Source organism: Nesoenas mayeri, assembly GCF_963082525.1.
Source record: "Nesoenas mayeri genome assembly, chromosome: 10".
Classification (NCBI taxonomy): domain Eukaryota; kingdom Metazoa; phylum Chordata; class Aves; order Columbiformes; family Columbidae; genus Nesoenas; species Nesoenas mayeri.
Genome location: NC_137560.1, coordinates 4737597 through 4757609, shown reverse-complemented (window position 1 = coordinate 4757609; position 20013 = coordinate 4737597). Strand labels below are relative to the sequence as shown.

The 20013-nt window shown below is 47.2% G+C and overlaps 1 protein-coding gene across 3 annotated transcripts in view; it reads left to right on the top strand.

Moving 5' to 3' along the window:
* The first annotated feature begins 5295 nt into the window (after window positions 1-5295).
* Window positions 5296-20013, top strand: part of PHF2 (PHD finger protein 2) — an 85687-nt gene continuing 70969 nt past the window's right edge. For all 3 annotated transcript variants that reach the window (XM_080350604.1, XM_080350605.1, XM_080350603.1), the window contains exon 1: window positions 5296-5482. In XM_080350604.1, the coding sequence (XP_080206730.1) occupies window positions 5385-5482 (98 nt within the window). In that variant the 5' untranslated portion in view covers window positions 5296-5384. The remainder of the gene's footprint in view (window positions 5483-20013) is intronic.

The following is a 20013-nucleotide window of genomic DNA, read 5'->3' as shown; positions in this document are numbered from 1 at the left end:
CAGAGCTTGACAGGGCCTGACAGTGGCAATAACTGGCACGGTGATGATCCCACAGGGATGACCCCAAAAATAACAGCAGTCTCGTCAAACTGCTCAGTGTTCCCCACCCATAGGCCACCATGTGAATTGGGATCAGTCCCAGCCAAGCCATGGGACACCCTGGGGCTAGCGGGCAGCTCCCCACCATGAAAAGCCGTAACACCTCCTGCCACGTGGGCTTTGAACTTCAGGACCACATTTAATGGGAATATTGCTGCTGCTGAAACAAGCATTTGCTTCTGCCGCTGAGCAGGGTAAAATGTGACAGTAATTTCACTGCTTCACACCCTGCTGTAAAATACGGGCAAAAACCACTTCAAAAATATTCCTGTAGCCAATTTTCTTTAAATCGTAGGAGGTTTATTTGCCAAGTCTTGGCAATATGGTGGCCAGCCCTGGTGTGCGGCAGTGCTGGTGGCAGAACAGGCTGGACCTGCTTAGCCTGGGCTCCCCTTGAAAGCACCCGACCCGTGGCCTGGGGACACTGTGACACTGTCTGGGGACACTGGGACACTGCCTGGTCCTCCACACAGCTCTGCAACAAATAGCGCATTAGACATTTTCACCACCGGGAAGTGCTTTTTCTACTGCCGTCTCACAGAGGAGCGCAGACAGATTGTTCTTGGTCCTCTGTTCCCCAAATAAATATAGAAACAATGACAAAGACACAGCATAAATAAACTATGAGTCCGCTAGGCCTGCTTGCCTCTAACTGTTCTCCTGCCCAACAGCCACCAAATGGAACTGGAGTTGTTGATGTTGGTTTGTACGGCGGCTGTGTCCCGAGGGCAGCTCCTGTCTGTTCCTGCACCTCCGCTCCACGTGTGTCCCTGAGGCCACAGCATGGAGGTACAGGGCTCTGTGGTGAGTTTTCTGAGTTATTACAATTGTTTTGCCTTAAAAGAAAACCAGAACAACCTGAAAATTTAAAATCTTGTAAGCGAAACTGATAATTTTTTATTGACACTTGATAGGATGGTCACAGCTCAGGTTTTGTCTGTGTATCCTGTGCAGATTTTGGTGGCTCACAATAAATGCAAAATTTTAGTGTCAGTATGACACTGATACACAATGAATTAACTTCTTCATGTTGATGTGGTGCGTGGCATTAGGCTGCATGCCAAAATATAAGACTGGGGAGAAGTGTTTAAGTGAAAAAGTACATGTATGGACTGATAAATGCAAAATGCATAAGAGTTATGACTACAAAATAAGTTCTTTAACTAATTCTTTAATTTGCTACATGAAAGGCGCTTTTAAACCAGTCACCTTTTATGACTTTAACCTTTTTAAATTAAAAATGGTGTTTACATCCTTCAGTGCGCTGCTTCAAACTGCACATCTCACTATTCCTCTGGGCTTGGGTTTATTTGGGCATTTTGTTACAGCGTTTGAACTACCACTTTTGTGCATTTACTGTGGAGTTCCCTTAGGATAGCCATGGGCTGATGGGTGCTGGTTTGTTTGCGTGTTTTGTTTGTGCCAACAAAAACAGGCCCAAAATAGGACAGTTACTGCAATAGGGAAATGTGGCGTTGGAGGGGAAACTGGAAGGGACGTACGCCATCGTCTGCTGCCTCCTCTCTGCTGCAGCTCAGCCATCCCTGTTGTTTCGAGGTTGGTTTCGTAGATAACGTCTTTGCAAACACTTACTTAGAGAGTAGATATGGTCAAGGGGAAAAAAAATAACTTCGTTTGCTTCTGTACGCTGGCATGGAAATAACTACAGGGACAATGTGCCTAAAGCGACAGGGCATCATCAAATAGGACTTTGTACACACCACTGCAGAGGAAATATACAGGACGAACACTACAAAATGGCAAGAAAAGCGAGGAAGCTCAAAACCTGCCAGTGATCCTTCCCCCTGTGCTGGTGATGGAGCCTGAGCCTGTTCTGAGCCCCACAGCAGAGGTGGGACCGGGGGAGCTTGGTGGTGTGAGCCGGCCCTGCCCAAAGGGAAGGCGCAGACTCTCCAGGTGCCCACTCCAGGATGTCACTGTTGGACAGATGTCTCCTCCCATGGCATTTAAATACTCCTGAAAAATCCCACCCTCTCCCATGAGCTTGCAGCCAGCAGCAGATCTCTTCATGCCATATAGTCCCTGGATTCCAAGTGTCCAACTGCTTTACTGCCCACAAGGCCTGCAACCACCATGCGGATGTTTTCTGGGCATCTGTTTGCACCTATGAGCTGTGGGGTTTTTTTTCCAACTGCCTTAAAAGTACATATTAAAAACTTGCTTCAAAATTTCAGTAAAGTTGACTTGATGATGAAATTATGTCCTATTGAGGCATCTCAGCATCGCTCCACCACTCACTCATCCCTGCCCAAGAGCAGCCAAGCATCCTCCTTGCGTTGCTTCCAGATCAAAAGACCCATGGGAAAGTCAAGACAATGAGACAACCTCACCAGTTAGTTTATTTATCTAGTAATCCCTGGCAAAATGATGAGTAAGATGTCCGAGTTGCCAGAACAGAGCCACCGAGTCTCCCATAATTTGCTCCCGTGCAATATTGGCAATGTCGCCTCTAGCAGCCTCTAGCACAACTTGAGATAATCCAATGGACTTGCAGAGGAAAGGAGTAAAAACCCCGATGGTGGGAGCACAGCTGTGCTGCTGGATGTCACTGTCACCCCGGGAGCAGCGCAGGGCAGCTGATGACATTTCAACTGCTCCAGCACCACTCGAGAGGAGTGTCTGGCTGCGCCCCTGTGCATCCCAGCTGTGGTCACCAAAATCTCCACGGTATTCCGCTGGCTGCAGGGAAGACGCTGACATGAGAATTTCAAACAGTGCTTTGGAAAGGGGCTCTTCTCATGGAGATGCTTATGGGACTTGAGGAAAGGCAACGAGGATATAATTTTTCACAGATCTTACAGGTTTGGTGTGAGCAAAGCCCATAAAACAACTGGGAGAGGGAGATGAGCGCAGAATGTGGTGTGGATGAGATGCTGCGTTTGCAAGTGCTTCCATGCTCTTTAAATTTAGAATACGGGTTTTATGAAAGGAAGGCAGCACTCCAGGTTGCAGTTGCACCCCTTTCGGGTGTGCAGAGGCACGAAGCCCAATTTCTGTGTGACTATCCTGTACCAAAGGGCATCAAAATTGCTGAAAGCTCCATTTACACCCTGTGCTGAGAGGTGCTGGTAGATGCACTTGGCATTGGCGAGCAGCAAACAGGCTCTGTAAAGGTGCGTGCAGCTCTCGCGATGGTTCCCAAGCCTTTCCTCCTCATCCTGCTTTACTCCCTAGACTTGCTCTTCTACTTCTGAGCAATTAAAAACATGATAGATCTATTTAAACTTAAAAGAGGCCGGATTTTTCGAGGGCAGATACTTATGCCACGCAGCGCGATGAACAGGCCCCTTTGTGTGTCTTGAGACATTGAAAACATGTCATTGAAAACACCTGAGTCAGGATTTAAAATGCAGGTCTGTAATCTTCCCCGCGCATTACCACACCTTGAGCTATGTCAGAAATCTCAGCCCGCTCTCATAACCATCCACGGAGGAGCAGAGCGTGCCGCTTCTGACACGGCTTCAAAGCACGAACACCAGCTGCAAGTCATTTCTGTGGCATGTAACTCCAGTGGGCAAGGCGAACAATTTTGGCAGTTCCTCTTCAGGTGTCCAAAACAGCTTCTGCCTGTACCAACAACGGCCTTCTCTCTGCAGAAAAACAGAATTCAAGTTATTTTGGCTCTTTGAATTTCCCTTGTCCTCCACAGGTGATTTCTGAGGATTTTTGCAGACTGATGGAAAAAAAGGCAGAGAAATGTCCGTTTTCTCTTTTGGCTTTAAGATAAATAGAAGAGAGTCGTGTGTGTCCCCCCACCAGCACTTTTCTCAAGTGAGATGGATACAGGATGCTGAATCCATCCTGACTGGAATTAAGATCACATCTCAGTTGGATGCTTTGTGAGTACTTCACAGGCAGCTCTTGTGCTTCTCAGGGAAGCGTGTCAGTGGCTACTGAACTCTTGGGACACAGAATCCCCCCCCTCAAATGCCCCACAGTACAGTCATTTTAACCACCTTCAGAGTCTTGGCGTTGAAGGGGAGAGAGGTTCTGCATCCACAACCTCGGTTCAAACTCACAGGTTCCTCTTGTGCCTGCGCTGCTGCCATTGACCCATGTCTGTCTGAGAGGACGCTGGTGTCGGGGGGTATGTGCACCTTGGGGGTACACGGATGGTATGTGGCCAAGTGGCCCTTCCCAGCACAGCCCCAGCTCCCTCTTGCCTTGATTTGGTGCTTCACAGGCACAAGGTATTTATTTTCATCTCTTCGGTGTAGCAGCCCCACTTGCAACAGTGAAAGGGCTGCCCCGGGCAGAAGTGGGTAACATTAAAAACAGTAATATAAAAGCAGTAATAGAAATCTACCAACTAAAAAGCTCGTATTTTTTTTTTCCTTTTTTTAATATAAATCATCACCTGTGCGTGTTTATAAGCCCTTACCTGCCATTGCCGCCCGGACACCAGACCATCGGGGCGTTATTTCTGCTGTAGGGCAGCACCGGACTCCAAGCTACTTTGGAGCGTGTCCGCTCCGTGCTGCCTTCTCCTTCAGACTGAGCTTTTGTGCTTCGCTCCCGCAGACCCACACTGAGCATCACCCCGCGCTGGATTTGCGGGGGGGGGGCTGGGAGCCCCGCTCCCCCCCTAGACCCCCTGCGGGGGGGGGCAGAGCCGCGCCCGGGCCGCTTGCTTTAAAAAACTCCCCCCCGGCAGGCAAATGGTAAAAAATAGTAAAAGAAACCCGCATCCACTCCCCCGAAAAATCCCCCTGCGGCCGCCGCCGCCAGCGCTCACCCGGCCGCTCCGCCGCCCGCCCGGCCCCAGCCCCGGCAGAGGAAATATTGCAATGTTGCAAGCTGACGTAAGGACATTACAAGGAAAGGGCTACATTTCGGAGTGTTTATGAAAAGCCTCGGTACTGTACTGTCACCAGGGGGCACGCAATAGAATGCATTTCGCCAAACATTTTGAATAATAATCATTTAACAACAACAACAACAAAAAGCCCCAGTCCGGTCGGCGCTCGCAGAGCCGGAGGAACCATGCAGCCAAACTTTGGGAAGCCCTTTATTATTTTTCTGACATTGCTCGCCCGCCCTTGAGGAGCCGTAATTGCATTATCTGATTTCCCCCCCCCCTTTTTTTTTTCTTTCCCCCGTTACCCCCCACCCCCCTTTCTTTTCTCCCTTCTCCCCCACCCCGTCTCCTCGACATCGCCAATCCGCCGCGTTTCGGCAGGAGCCGCCGCCGGAGCGACCCCGCGGCAGGAGCCGCCGCCAGCCCCGCTGCTCCGGGCGCCCAGCCGTGCTGTGAGGGAGCTAACATGGCGACGGTGCCCGTCTATTGCATCTGTAGGCTGCCCTACGACGTAACCCGCTTCATGATCGAGTGCGATGCCTGCAAGGACTGGTTTCACGGCAGGTAACACAAAGAGCTCGGGCCTTTCCCCCCCTTTCGCCGCGGTCCCGCCGCCTTTCGCCGCCGTTTCTCCGGGGGCAGCGCGGGCAGCGGCGCTGCCGGAGCCGCCGCCGTGTGCAGTTTTCCAACAGGCCTTTTTGGAGAAGAGGAGGAGGAGGAGCCACTCTGCCCCCGTCTCTTCGCTCGCTCTCTCCTCGTTGTATTTTTGTGTGTGTGTGTTTTGTTTTGTAAATTTTGCTGGATTCCCCGCACAAAGCTCCCCCCCCCCCCCCCCATCCCCGGGGCTCCGGTGTCACCGGGGTGGGGGGGCCATTGTGCTTTCCTCGGGAGGGGACGGTTCCCGCCGCCCGGCGGGGCGATGGCAGCGCGGGCGCCCACGGCCGGGCTGTTGTGTGTCCCGCGCCGCCCGCCCCTCGCCTCCGCGCCGCTTCCCGCACGGAGACGCGGCCCGCGGCGGGCCCGGCCGCGGCACGCCCGGGGGCCGGGGCGGGCAGGGAGAGCGCGGGGCCGCGGCGGCGGAAGACGGGGCTCTGTCAGCGGGCTCCGACGCCTGGCGCGGCGGGCCGGGCCGGCCTCCTGGCCGGGGGGATTCCGGGCACCCCCCTCCCCAGTGCTCCGCGGCTCCCCGGGGCGGCGGGAGCGGGGAGGAGCGGGGGGGGGGGGGGGGGCAGCCGGGGTGTTTCCCGGCTGACAGGGCTGCCATCGCCGCGCCAGCCTTGCGGCTTTAACCCTTGGCGGGGCGGGCCGAGGGCTGCGGGGAGCGCGGCGGGGCCCAGCTCCGCGCCCGCCCTGGCGGAGGGGGCGGCGGGCGAGGGGAAGCCCCTCGGCGCCGGGAGCCGGGCGGGGCGGCGGAGCGCCTGCCCTGAGGCGGGGGGGCCGGGCGGGGAAGCCCCCGCTCGCCCAGAGCCCGCCCCTGAGCCCGGACAGGCCCCGCGGGACCTCCGCCGCGCCTCACGGTGGGCGCCGGGCGCCGCCCGGGCAGGGAGCGGCTGCCCCCGACCGCCACCGACGCCCCCGGGCCGGCCCTGTTGCCGCCGCCGAAGCTCTCGGGCCGGGGCCTGTCGTAGTGGCGGCCGCCGGGCGGGGGGAAGCGGCGGCGGGGGAGGGGAAGCCCGAGCAGGGCGGCCCGGGCCAGAGAACTCCTCTTTTCGGCTCGTTTCTCCCCAAATCCGCCTGCCGGGGCGCCGGGGCGGCAGACAATGGGCGGGCGGCCGCGCTGGAGTTAAGGCGGTCGGGCGCAACTTTGGGAGCGTGTGTTACGATATGAGAAAGGGGGAAGCTGGCGGCTGAGAGCCCGGAACGGTTCGCAGAACTCGCGGGAGGTCGGTTCGGCACCGTCCCGCGGGCCCGGGCTCCAGCGGCGGGGGCGCGGGGAAGGTGCTGCGTCCCGGGCGGGCGGTGCCGGGGCCGCGGGGGCCGGTCCGAGGGCCGGGAGCGAAGCCCAGACTCGGCTGCCCCGGCCGGGACCCTCGGGCGGGCGGTAGCGGAGGGTCACCGGGAGCGCAGGGCAGCGGTGCGGGCAGCTGTCCCTGCAGCGGGTGTTACTGGGCAGGATGACGGAGCTTGCTGGCTTTGCAGCAGTTGTCCGTGCGTGCTAAAAGTGTAAAAAGTGAAATTAAAATCCGGTAAATCCACCTGGATGAGTGCTTTTTGTGACAGGTAGTCCATAAGGTTGAACTGTATCAGTGTCGTTTTCACTGGCTCCAATAATTGCCTCAAAATAGCAGAGTTGAAGGCAAGAGGTGGTGCCGTTTGGGTTACAGATGTCCGGGAGTTCCTGGGTCAACAGCAGATCTTCCCCAAAACTACCTGTGTGCCCAGAAAGCTGTTAAAGAAACTTCACAGTGGCATTAGGGATGTTGTTTCACCATTGATTTAAAAAGCTGTGTGTAAACATGAAGGAAAACACCTTTGGTGCCAGTGTTGATGGTGGGGTGCTTTGCACGTGTGGTTCCGCACATGAGGCTTAAAGGACGCGCACTGGCCTGTGCTGATTAAGACTTAGGCACAGATGACAAAGTGAGGGTGATTTAGAGGCTGGAGAGAATCTTCAATTTAATGACATTAAAAAATTAAGTTTGTAATGCCAAGTGGAGATAAGAGTGGATTGGTGAAAAGATAAACAGCAAAAAGAGTTAAGCTGCCTGCATACGGTGGTGAATTTTGATTAAAATAGATGAAAAGAGATTAGTTGTAACTGATCAAGAAAACGATCATTTTGTGGGCAGCTCAGGGGCAATATCTCATGCGTGCACAAAGGTATTTAATTTTGTGGTAAAAAGAGGTAGAATTGAATTGTAGCTGTGTCACAGGGGTTTTTGCTTAGCTCACAGTAGCATCCAGAGATGGATTTTAAAGTAAAGAAGACTGAGAAGGAGGAGACTCCTCACCATATCAAAACCTAAGATAATTCTACTGGAGAGGTTCATTGAGTGATTTACTAGAAAACAGCTTATACATGTCCCTGTTTTCTTTTTGTGGCATTACATGAACAAATAAATATTCAACAAAGAAAACTAAAAATCAGGATTTAGTTATATGAATTGTCCTGTCTTTCCCCTAGACACCCAAAGCTCTCATAGTGTTGATGTTTATATAGAAACTGTGCTGCAATCAAAAAGAAGCGAGTGTGCAAAACTACATACTGTTAGGAGGTTTGCCCAGTTTTTTAATTGTTTAATCATCCTTATGTCTCTTTTAACATGATATACAGTGTGCATTTCAGAAAACCAATTAAAAAGCCGTTTCTGGTTTGGTTTTGTAGAAGCAGATCAGGTGTTTTCATGCCTTCTTTCTGATGGTAGTTTCCAAATATTTGAAGAAGTGTTTTTCATGGTTTTATTCACGTAACAGTCAGAGTTTTGCTCGCATCTGAGGTTGGGTAAAATCTCTGTGGCAAATTCAGCGGTTCCGATGGTAAATCCATATTATAAAAATATCAAATGTATGTTACAGTTACCTAATGCGGTTTAGAGGTTGGAAGCAGGGAGATGGGGCCATCACCCAGGTCGGACACTTGCTCTTGAGACCACCGCCGGGTACTTGGCAGTTTGCTGAGGCGCCAACAACTGCAGTTTGGAAATCACTACTCTGTGTTGCTGCCCCATACAAGTGCCAAAGGGATGGATTCGGGCTTTTAGATATCACCGATCGTTTTTATCATCTTTTTTTCAGGGAGGATTTCTCTTATGTTGGATCTTTCTGTAGAAATCAGGACTTACTACTGAGAAACGTCCGGGTGGTCCCTCCTGGTTGGGTTGGAGCTCCTGCGTGGCAGGGAAGGTGGCACCTCATTGCGCTTGCCTGGGCACCCGTTATCACTCTAGTCTGGTCTGTATGTGGTGAAGTTGCTGCATTAGACCATATGATGGAATTGATATGTGTCCCCAACAGGTTTCTTCTGAGAGGCAAAGATCTGGCATCCGCATTGATTTTGTAGGTCGGTAGCCTTTGGTAGTCTTGCCCATGTGGTGCTGTGGGAAGAGTAAAGAACTTGTCATGATTTGCTCTGTTCCTTTCATTCTGACAGCTTTCCGAGCCCCTCTGTTACGACTCCATGTAGTACTCATCGTCAGAGACCCTTGGACACTGTTTATGAAGTGTGTTGAGCTATGGAGCCACTGGTATGTTCAGCGAGTGCTGTTTGTGACTTCTTGATAGGTTGTTTCAGTCATTTCCATGCTTTCCATGCCTGAGCAGCTCGAGACAAGCAGCTTCAAGCTCTGTCTGGAGAGCGTGGGGATGATCTTATCAGCAAAAGGAAAATAGCACTAAAGCAGACGGTGGGGTTGTTTGACTCCCGTACATTCTTTGCCATCGCATCTGGATGTTTGCTCTAATGAAGTCCCACACTCAGCTGCTTCTAATCCTTCGCTTTTCTCTAAAAACTCTGGCTTCTCCTCCGCTCGGGGTGATGCTGCGGGTGCTTTGGAGCTACCCGTGTCAGGGACACCCGTCTAAGAGCGGCAAGGGCAGGTTTGCTGGCAGGTTGTGGATGTAACTACCCAGGAGTGGAAGAAGTTGTATTTAACAACAGTTCTCTCATATCTCATCTATGATGGGAGTGTTACAGAACCTAATATTCAAGGCAAGGCAAGTCCTTTTGTACAAATGTATTCAAGTAGAAATCTGTACTGGGTTATTTGTTACAGATGTAGGTGAAGGGAGGTGAATTATTTATTTTCTCTGCAGTGGATATTTTGTTACCTGCTCTCAAAACACATACCTGGTGTTGTAGGGCGGGATCATACAATCACTTGCTAAATAAAGTAACAAGTATTTTTATATTTATTTCTCTACCCCATGTATATTTAAACTTTGAAACTTATTGCCCCGGGCACAGCTGAAGTAAATAACTCGGTAAAATTACAAAAGGTTTAGTTATATGAAAGTAGTTCTTGCAGTTACCATAGCAGCATAAAATTGTGATGGGTGTTAATCAAGGTGCCTCAATGCGCAGAATGAACTCTGGACGTGTTAAGAAAAGCGCTTGTCTAAAAACCCCGTTGCGTGGGGAGATTTTTTTCTCCTACCAGTGTGTTCAGCATTGTCCTTTTAAAAAATAGGTCTAGCAGTGTGTGGTTCCTCTCTTCTACACGGGCTTGTCACTAGCTGTGGCCAACTTTGGAAATGTGGGTAAAATTTTAAGATGAGGATAATCCTAAAAACACGGTGCTGTTTGCCTCGGTGTTATCACAGCGGGGGAGTTACTGAGGTTAATTGTACCGTGCACAGAATGATTTCCTCTACCGTGCCAAGTTCAGATAAGAGTGAGGTATGTATGTTTTTCCAACAACTGAATATTTAAGATTATTTATTTCAAGTTTTCCTGAAGAATTGGGCTGCATCACAACCTCAGTTATGCTGGGAGACTGACCAGAGCAGCTGTTGTGAATAAGCCGCACTGATACCTGTACCTGAATGCTTTCCCTTGTGCTCTATTCCAGCAAAAAACAAGGAAACCAGGTTGGTTTTATAGACCCTACAAAGCACGCTAATTATTCTGGATAAAGTGTCCGCATGGACACTTCAGTGGGTATTGTCTGCTTTAGAAGGAAAACAACGCAAACAAACTAAAACACCTACTTAAAAAAGAAAGAGTTGCCAGTATGGAATATGAAGAAGATTGGAACTTAAGATAAAATGGTTAAAATCCTTGTCTTTCGGTTGAAATTGCTGTCATTTAAACCTTCTTTTCAGTGATATAGCATTTTTATTCTGTAAGTTGAAAGCTGTTGAAAGCTTAAGCTTTTTTTCATTTTTAATCCATTATATATATATATATATATATGTATGTATGTATGTATGTATGTATGTATTTATTCTTTTTTTTTAAAATTCTTTCTAAATGTCCAGGGCTGCATAGAGGCAGATAGACATGGCACACTTGTCCCGGATTTGTTGCCTTATACTATGGTGTGGTCCCGCAATGATTAGGACCATCCTCAGAGCATCAGGAGTCTGATGGTCAAGCACATCAGTTTTGCATGTTGCCCGTCAGCGTTGTGTTCAGAGTCCTTTGGCATGGCTAAAAAAGCTTCTTGTCTTCCCATTTCACATCCCTTTGTGCCCTGAGAAAAGAGCCTGAGATTCAGAATGGAAAATATGTCAGAGTTTTAGAATGCCATTAAAACGCTGAGTTGACCTCAGAGAGTCTCTTGGGCCGTCGCAGTATCAATTGCAGCTGCAAGAACGCTTTGCAAGTATTTGTTAAAAGCATAGCCTCAATTTGCCTAGCAGATTTCCAAATACAAAGTTTCATCCGCAGTTTTATCTTGCAGGGAGAATGTGCTAGAGAGTTGAAAACTTGTGTTTTGTGTAAATTAAAAGAACTGAGTTCTTACTCAAAGAAAGAAGTCTGCATGGAAATTGAGGTTCACCCATAACTTTTCCACAGTGCTGTTTTAACGCCGACCTCCCAGGAAGAGCACTTGGCACAACACTCGACTGCTATTCAGTAGGATGGGTTCGTCTTTAGATATACTGGCAAAAAGTGCATCAACTTCCCCAGTTCTGAGTCGTCTGTCCTCTTCTGGACCACTGCTGGGTAGAAAACAGGTTTGCTGTGGATGCCTGTGGAACATCTCGCTCTGCAAAGCTGGCTTGGAAGTAGAGCGGACATTTCTCTTTGGATGAGTTCTTTGCTGCGGGACTGAGCATCACTATTAGACACCTCTAGGTGTGCAGTCCCTGGGTGTCCTGTATTTAAACTTGCTCATTAGAGAACCCTGAAGTTTCAGTTTGAAAAAGTGTTTAATTGAGACATCAAGTCTAGTTGGGCAAAGAACAGATTGCCCCAGTTCATGCAAATAGGGATTTAGGTATCGTGGGTGCTCAGCTGGACTGAACATCGAGGTTTTGATGCGTCAGCTCAGAAATCATGGAATTATTCTCCAAATTAAAGGATGCTTTAGGAAATGCAAGTTGAAGGAACATGCAGTGTGGGCAGTAACGTGGGAGGAACTGGCCTGCAGGTACTCGCTCTGGTACGCTGGTCCTTGGCATATATGGATCACGGAAGGGTGTTGTACATAGAGATTTGTTTAATTTCAGATGGTTTTACCTCTGAAATCATTCAGAATTTACCTCTGAAAAGAATAAAATATTATGGATATTAAGCACATTTCGTGTTTAATTAGAAAAGAAGCATTTGAAAAAGAGTTTTAATTACTGAGTGGCTCCTCTGCAGCCCGAACCTTTAGCTTGGCTCTTTGGTGAGCAGTCCTGCAAACTCCAAATTCCTGTTAAATTCAGTAGGAGCAGGACTGCATCCTTACCAAGTGCTGGCTTTTCGTCAGAAAACTTAAAGTAATGTCATTTTTCAGGCAACAAAAAGTCAGTTCTGTGACTGAAGTGGGGCTTGGTTAGCCACAGCTTTTTTCTTATTGCTGAATAGCTCTATAATGAAGGAAATGGATAAAAATGTCCTGAAAAAGCCATCAGCGCGGTGTAGCTACGTATAGGGAGAAACTGGTGAAGAGAAGAAGTGTTATAGGATCAATGTAAGGCTTTCTAAACCCCATAATCTTTAATATTACCTTAATATATTATCTTCTTTCTGATCAATATACTTTTTATAGTAGTAGTGTAGTATATCTACCCTGACAGCTACTAGTGTTACACTTGTATTACATTATTATTCCGATGAACAAATCTCCATCAGTTACTTTGTAGTAACGACTTATTTTCCTCTTTGTTAGAAGTTTGTATATCTGAAATACTTCGCAGCTCCTCAAAACATTTTAATAAATGTGTTTATAATGTTAAAAGTATCATATAAAGGTGCACTGCAGTGGTGATAGAGGGTTTTACATAGTAACCATTTTATGCGTCTTATCTGTGGCTGGGAACACCATAATGCAAGTGAATATTAGAAACTCTTACAATTGCTGAGTGATATGAATAGTAATTCTGTTCTATATTTTTATTTGAAAACAACAAGCCTGTGCACAATCTATTTTAGGGCATTATGCGCAGTCTATTTAGGATGTTACCTGTTTGTTACATGGAATATATTGGCAATAACAAGACGTGAGCAGGTGTGAGGACACCGGGTTTCACTGCACTGTTTGCACACCTCAAGTTCCAAAGCTCCCTGGGATGGGCCTCTAATGGGATACTCGGCAATTTTTAGTATTTTATCCATTTGTTTTAGCAAGTGCTTGAAAGAAGCAGAAAGTTAAGTATATTTTGACAGGAAAAGAATAAAGTTGTAAAAACAAAAGTATTTTTCAACCTCCTGTTTGCAGTTGTTAATCTGATAGATCCAGAACTACGTGGGTGCAGTTGGAGTTATGGTCGCCTTTCTGTTTTTATTGAATTGCTTATGGATTTCATTGCATTTTCGTCTTTTAGCAAAAGAAATACAATACGTTTCCTCTCAGGGAGAACATTTTTCCTTGAAGTTTTCGTCTCACAGCCTGAAAGGATGTAATAAGTGGAAAAAAATAGTGAGATATTTCTGCTAGGAGTCACTAGATGGGATTTTTTTGTTGTTGTTAAATGTCCTTTTTCACTATTAACATCTCAATGGAAGGTGATGGAAGGTGAAAATTGGCAGAAACACTGCTCCTGTGTCACACGCGGCATTCATTGGTCTGGAAAAGCTGCATTTGATATGGCCGAATTATGATGAGAAAAAAAACGTAGTTAATAGATACTCGTTATTTAAAAATATAATCTCCCTGTGCTCCTTGGGCACAGCGACATGGTGATCACACCATGTGCGGACAGCAGAGGCATCTCGGTTGACCAAATGATGTATTGTCCGTGGGATTTGCGCAGGGAGTACAGCTGGTTATAGTACGTGCTGGTGATTGTTGGTGCGTCTAAAAATACGCTCGTTCAACGTGAGCCATGTGGTTGGGGTTCACCCTTTTCCCCGCGTGGGGACATTATGTTTCATTATGTTCCTGGGTGAACACACAATAACACGGGAGCACATGAAACACTCAGTGATGGGTGTTCGGGAATACAATCCCCATAGCCAGGATATGAGCAATATTGAATCCCTTGGTTGAACATCTCACCAGTGTCTCTGGGTCAGGGCAGGAAAGGGAAGCGAAAGGACTTGGACTTGTGGTGTTCTGCGTGTGAACAAGGAGTGTCTCCTGGATCACCATCTCCATTTGTGATTTTCTTTCTCTCCATTCAAGATAATTAGTACCCTTACATTTGCAGCAGTTGCTAAGGAATATAAAATTAGAGTATATCTAGTGTACTTTAACTTTTTTAGCTAAAACATGGTTTATTGGCTGCAATTAATTGGGAGCAGGATGACTTGAACATTATCGGCACTGGGGAGGCCAAACCTCCAATCCTGGGCTCAGCTTTGGGCCCCTCACACCAAGAAAGGCCTTGAGGTGCTGGAGCGAGTTGAGAGAAGGGAACGGAGCTGGTGAGGGGCTGGAGCACAAGTGTGATGGAGCGGCTGAGGGACCTGGGGGGTTCAGCTGGAGAACAGGAGCTGAGGGGAGACCTTCTGATCTCTGAACTGCCTGAAAGGAGCTTGGAGCCAGGGGGTGTCGGGCTCTGCTCCCCAGGAACAAGCGCCAGGAGCAGAGGAAACGGCCTCAAGTTGCGCCAGGGGAGGTTGTGGTTGGATGTGGGAACAATTTCTTCCCCAAAGGGCTGTGGGGCATTGGAACAGGCTGCCCAGGGCAGTGCTGGAGTCACCATCCCTGGAGGGGTTGGACAGACATGGAGATGAGGTTCTCAGGGACGTGGGGCAGTGCCAGAGTGAGGTTATAGTTGGACTCGATGATCTTGAGAGTCTTTTCCAACCAAAATGATTCTATGGTTCTACTCTATCTAGTTCCTTACAGACTATGAACTCTTATCCAAGAAATCCTGCTTGTGGAATCAAAGCATGCTGTTGTAGAGAGGGATCCTGCTGGATATCTGAATGAATACTAATTGAGCAAAGAATGGTAAGCTTGTGGGACTATTAAATATTTTTTCCATGGTCACTTCAGAAATCAAAGTCTCAGAAGTACCATCAGAAGCAACAAGACCCCCAGGATGACCCAGTAGCCCAAGGCTGCTTTTCCACTGGGTATAATCTACCTAGAAAAGAAGTCGGTCGGCAAACTCGGCAGTCAGCTTGCTCATCCCTGCCCATTGCGTATGGAACACTAATGCTTGTACTCCATGTTTAGTTGCTGACTAGGGATTAATAATTCTAAAAACTTGACTAATTCCTGCTCTGGAAACAAGGCCTCTCAGTTAAGCTTTGCTGATGAAAGCAATCAAGATGGTAGTGTTAGAGAAGATCTGAGGAAAGATGAGAGTGTCGTTTCCTTCCAGCTGAACATGGGACTTCTGTTCTAAAATGGGTGGGATTACTCTTGCTTAGATGGTTAAGGGGCCTGGAAACAATCGGGCTTGTTCTGGGAAGATCTTATGAACTTACAGATTTTAGTGCCAAAATGGTGCTTGACAGTATTCCGAACTCCTACATAGGTCATTGACTTTGTTTGCATCAGAATAAACACATCAGCCAAGTGAAAGCACATTTACTCCTGAGGAAAAGTCAAGAAATCCACTAGTGAGTTGTACCAATGGTTTATTGTTTCTTTATTGGGAAAAATTATATGTGTATTTCCAATCCAAGTTTGCTTATTTTCAGTTTTCAGGTGTTGTATCGTATTGTTTTGTTATCTAAGTTGGAGAGCCCTCTATCTCAGTCAGATTTTTCCATCAACATTTTGATTTCCTTCTGCTAAGAGAGTCGTCATCTTAAATTGTGAGATGATATAATTGTTCATCTGAGTTCTGCTGAGAAAGTAGTTCAATATTTCTTCTACAGTCCAAGAAATATGCTTAATTTTCTAGTTCCATTCAGAGACCTTTAAATTTGTGAACGTATATCAGTGAATATTTTTCCACATATCTTCCACTCAACAATAATATTTCCATTTTGCTTTGTCCATATTTTCGGTAACCTATCAGGCATAACCAGCACATGTTTGTTATCTGCATTAAGCTTATAAAGAAGCCAGCTAAGGGCTTACTAGTTATTTTTTAAGCAACTCGGTTCTGAAATTGGTTTTCTACCTTTTGGATTAGCTCATAACAGCAGAAAACTGTGCTCTGAGTTCATAGAAAGGAAATTCCTCTCCAGTATGTGACCTCGCACTGGTGAGTCCAAGTGTGAGTATTTCAGGTGGAAAATATGCGGTGTTGGGGAAAATTGTTTACAGTTATGGCTACAAGAATTCACATTCTCTAGTCTGGTCTGGTGAAGAGAGGGTAAAAGGTTCCAATTCAGCTTCAAAATACAGCAAAGTGTTACAGTGCTATGGGGGGATCGTCCTTTCTGAGCCCACCAAAAGGCTCTGGAACGGAGGTGAAAGGTGTCTGTGTGTTTTCAAGAGTCCTGAGTTCTCCTGTGCAACTCCCTGGTTTCCCAAAGAACTCAGAGAAAGAGACTTTGTATTCATTCGGAAGAGAGTGTCTGTCCTGACCTCCCCTGCCTTCTGCGCTGGCTTTGTCTTCCAGTTTACGCTTTATAAACAGTATCAGAAATAGTAACATTTTCTCATCCACAGCTGCTCCTCACCCTGCGGTATTATTCACAGTCCCCTGCAGTTTCACTCCCACGTCCCCAAGCAATCCTGGGTTACTAATGACACCGCTGCATCTATCGAAACATGCCCGTTCCTTCCGCAGCACCTGTAGCAGATCTTGGGGACGAAGGAATGAAAGCTGAGCAGCACTCGGACGAGAGGCCCACGGCGTTGGCAAAGCTGCTAATGAGGACTGAGCAAATAACACGCTTCCTTTGGAGTGAGTAGGAGCCAACTCCGCAGTGCAAGGAGCAGCATCCTCCGCGGTCATTAGAGTGCCTGGTGGTGATCTGCATTTTGGAGTACTGAGTTCTACTCAATGCAATAGCCTAAAATGTTATTATTTTTTTTTTCCTTAGGACAAGTTAGGTTTTTCTTTCTGCTTTCCTCGGTTCTCCAGCAGTTTCACCCGTTGTGGCAGCATAGCTGGTGTTGTGGTTGAGACGCATAGTGCGGTGCAGCCCTATGCTGACTCTCTGCAACTGTCTCTGTGTGTTTGGGAGAACTCTGAAGCATAAACATACTCTGGATTTAAAGTCGCTGTGTAAATTGTTATAGTCTGTACTCTGTGCTAAACACTTGACGTTTATGTTTTCAGACATACTGGCTACGCACAGATTAATGCAGAGGACAGAGAGATGGGACTGCAAGGTTTCCTTACTGGCTTTGCTCCTTTCCTCCCAAGTTTCTGGCAAATCAGTTAATCTCTGTGCTTAGGTTTGGTTCAGCTCTCTCTGATGCATGCACATTAATTAATACATTAATATTCTTAACGTAAAGCATAACACAATTAAGAAAACAAGTAGTTTATCTCTTGAAGAGGAAAGGCAGTGAAAGCTGTTCTTGGAAACAGAGTCCGAGGAGGACGTGGAAGGTCTGGTGGTGCTGCCCTGGTTGTGTTGACGGGGTTTCCCAGCCTGAGGGCTGACAGCTTGAGTTGCCTCCGAATCTGAATGTGCTCTTACAGGCATCCCCTTCGCTCCCCTTCCACCTGGCGCTGGCTTACACCGTGCGGCATGTACACATCCACAACCTTTGCAGTATCTCTGTTTGGTAGAAGCCCAGCGAACTCGTAATCCCACGGCACCTTCCTCTGTTATTTGGTACCTTCAGAAGATTATTCATTTAAAGCAGGACGTGTGTCTCGAACATACTGCACTCCTTCGCAGCTCGGCAGGGATGTGGTGGAGCAGATAAGTGACAATCCACTGTGATTTTTCTGAGTGTGTGTCAGAATATTTAGCTCTCGTTATGCGTGCTATTTGAATCAACAAATCTGTGTACAAGGTGCGGTTTCTGGAATGCTGCTAAAAGAAACATAGTTTGCTCACTGTTCTGGAGGTTTTTTAGATTTCGTTTGGGGTTTTGTTCTTTTCTCAGCAAAAGTTACCTGATTTTACTCCTTATCTAACTCAAAGGTTTGCTGTTGTGTTTTCCTCCTACATGTTCACTGCTCACCGTAACTGAGAAAAAATAGGTGAGCTGGTTCTCAGGTGATGGGATTTTTTGGTTTTCAAGCGGAATGTGATCCATCGGCCTTGTTGGATGCTGCGGGTGTTGCTATAAAGTGGATGTTTGTGTTCCAGCTTCACTTTTGGGGAGTAGGTAAGAAAAATGGTGTCTGTAGGGGGGTTATGTAGATACCCCGAGAGGCCGTGGGTTCGGATGTGCAGAGGAGGAACTGATGGGAAGCTCAGTCCTACCCTGAGTTTGCTCCTGGCAGGGTCCTCTGGTCCCATGAAGTCATTGCTGAAATTGAATCACTCCAATACTAGTCGAAAAATACTCAAAGGGCGGCAATAAGCAGTAGTTGGAGTTATTTCCTTATGCTTCCAAAATAAATGACAGCAGGAAATGGTCAGTTGAACACGAGTTGTAATCAGGGGTGTTTTTACCCGCTGTGTTAAAGAAATGATGGGACGAGTCTGGAAGTTTTTAATTTGTCAAGACTGTGCTTTTTCCTGGGAGGGGCTGACAACGTGTGTGTGTGTTTTGTTTGTTGGTTTGGGGTTTTGTGTTTGTTTGTGTGTTAGTGTTTGTTTGTTTCTGTTGTTGGTTCGATTTGTTTTTTGGGGGGAGGCAGAACAAGCAGATCCGTCATTTCATGCTTTTGTAAAAGCAAGTTTCTCACAGATACTGAGTACTTGCTACAAATGCCGTCCAGAATATTTTCTCCTGCATTTTTATGGTGAGAGAGTCGGCGAATGGCGTTAGGAAGGAAATCAGCCTTCAAGGAGGTGTTTCTGAGCAGCTTAAACTGAATTTAGCAGCGAGCGGGCACTTATATTTCCAGAGCCATCTGACAGCTGACGGTCACAGTGTAAACCCGCGTGCTGCTGGTTTGCCTTTGCTCCTTCTGAGTTTTGTGTTTCTTTGCGTCCTTGGAGCTCCAAAATTCCACTGAAAGCAGAGCCGTTTGCTTTAAACGCAGGAGGTTCAGCCGCCCGCCCTGGCAAGCGCAGGTGCCAGCCCAGGTCTTCAAGGGGACACAACAAATGTCACAGTCATTGAAGGAATGGTGGATTATCACCGTCCCAGCCTGTGTGGGTGGGAAGCGTTCACCCTTTGGGTAGGGCTTTCCCTTTGAGGAGAGCAAGGCTGAGCTCTCATTTCGTGTTGGTTACGCCACAACCAGGGAAACAATATTAACGCTTTATGTTGTGTTTGTAAAAAGGCGTAAAAATTGTCTGGAGAGGAAAAAGAAAGATTGTTACTTCCCATATAATAACATAAGTAGCTTTGGAAATGAGTGCCATTGGGAACAATTGCATCTTCCTATTTCCTTTAGATAGGAGTTGCAGTAAATGCACCATCTTGATTTGTGCAAGATAATTTTTATATTATAATTTTAAAATTATAATTTGAAAGCCTAATGTTAAACATAAATATAATGTTAATTGTGCTTAGGAATATATATCAGAATGCAAACAATGCTTCGTCTGAGACTTTGCGGAAGCGCAGCGGAGCCTCCGCACCACATGCTGAGTGTTGTAGTGAAGGACCCAGCGGCTCCAGGTGTAGGAACAATCAAAGCCATTCACTGCCTTTATGGAGACACTTAATCCACATCTCAAAATGTAACGTGATTACATTTTTTTACAATTCTTTGGTAAATGGAAGTCTGCTTCATAAATTGCGTGCGGTGAGTGTTTGTCGATTCGCAGACGTCTGAATCAGCTGAAGCAAATAGCAATTTGCAGCAGCGTAACATTACACCCCTAACAATGTGCAATCTCGGAGCATGTTCAGCTACTAATGACACTGAATGCTGCTCTGTATTTTACGTCCTGTGACTGCTCCTCTGCAGTTCAAAATCATGTGTTATTAAGAAATATTTAGGGGTTCCCATGTCAGTTTGGACCAAATTAGTTGCAAAAATGTGAAGTTAGTGGATTCTGATGTATTTGGAGTAATTTGAAAATAGACTAAAAATTACAGGAGACTGTGACGTGTTTCCTGTTGGAAGCA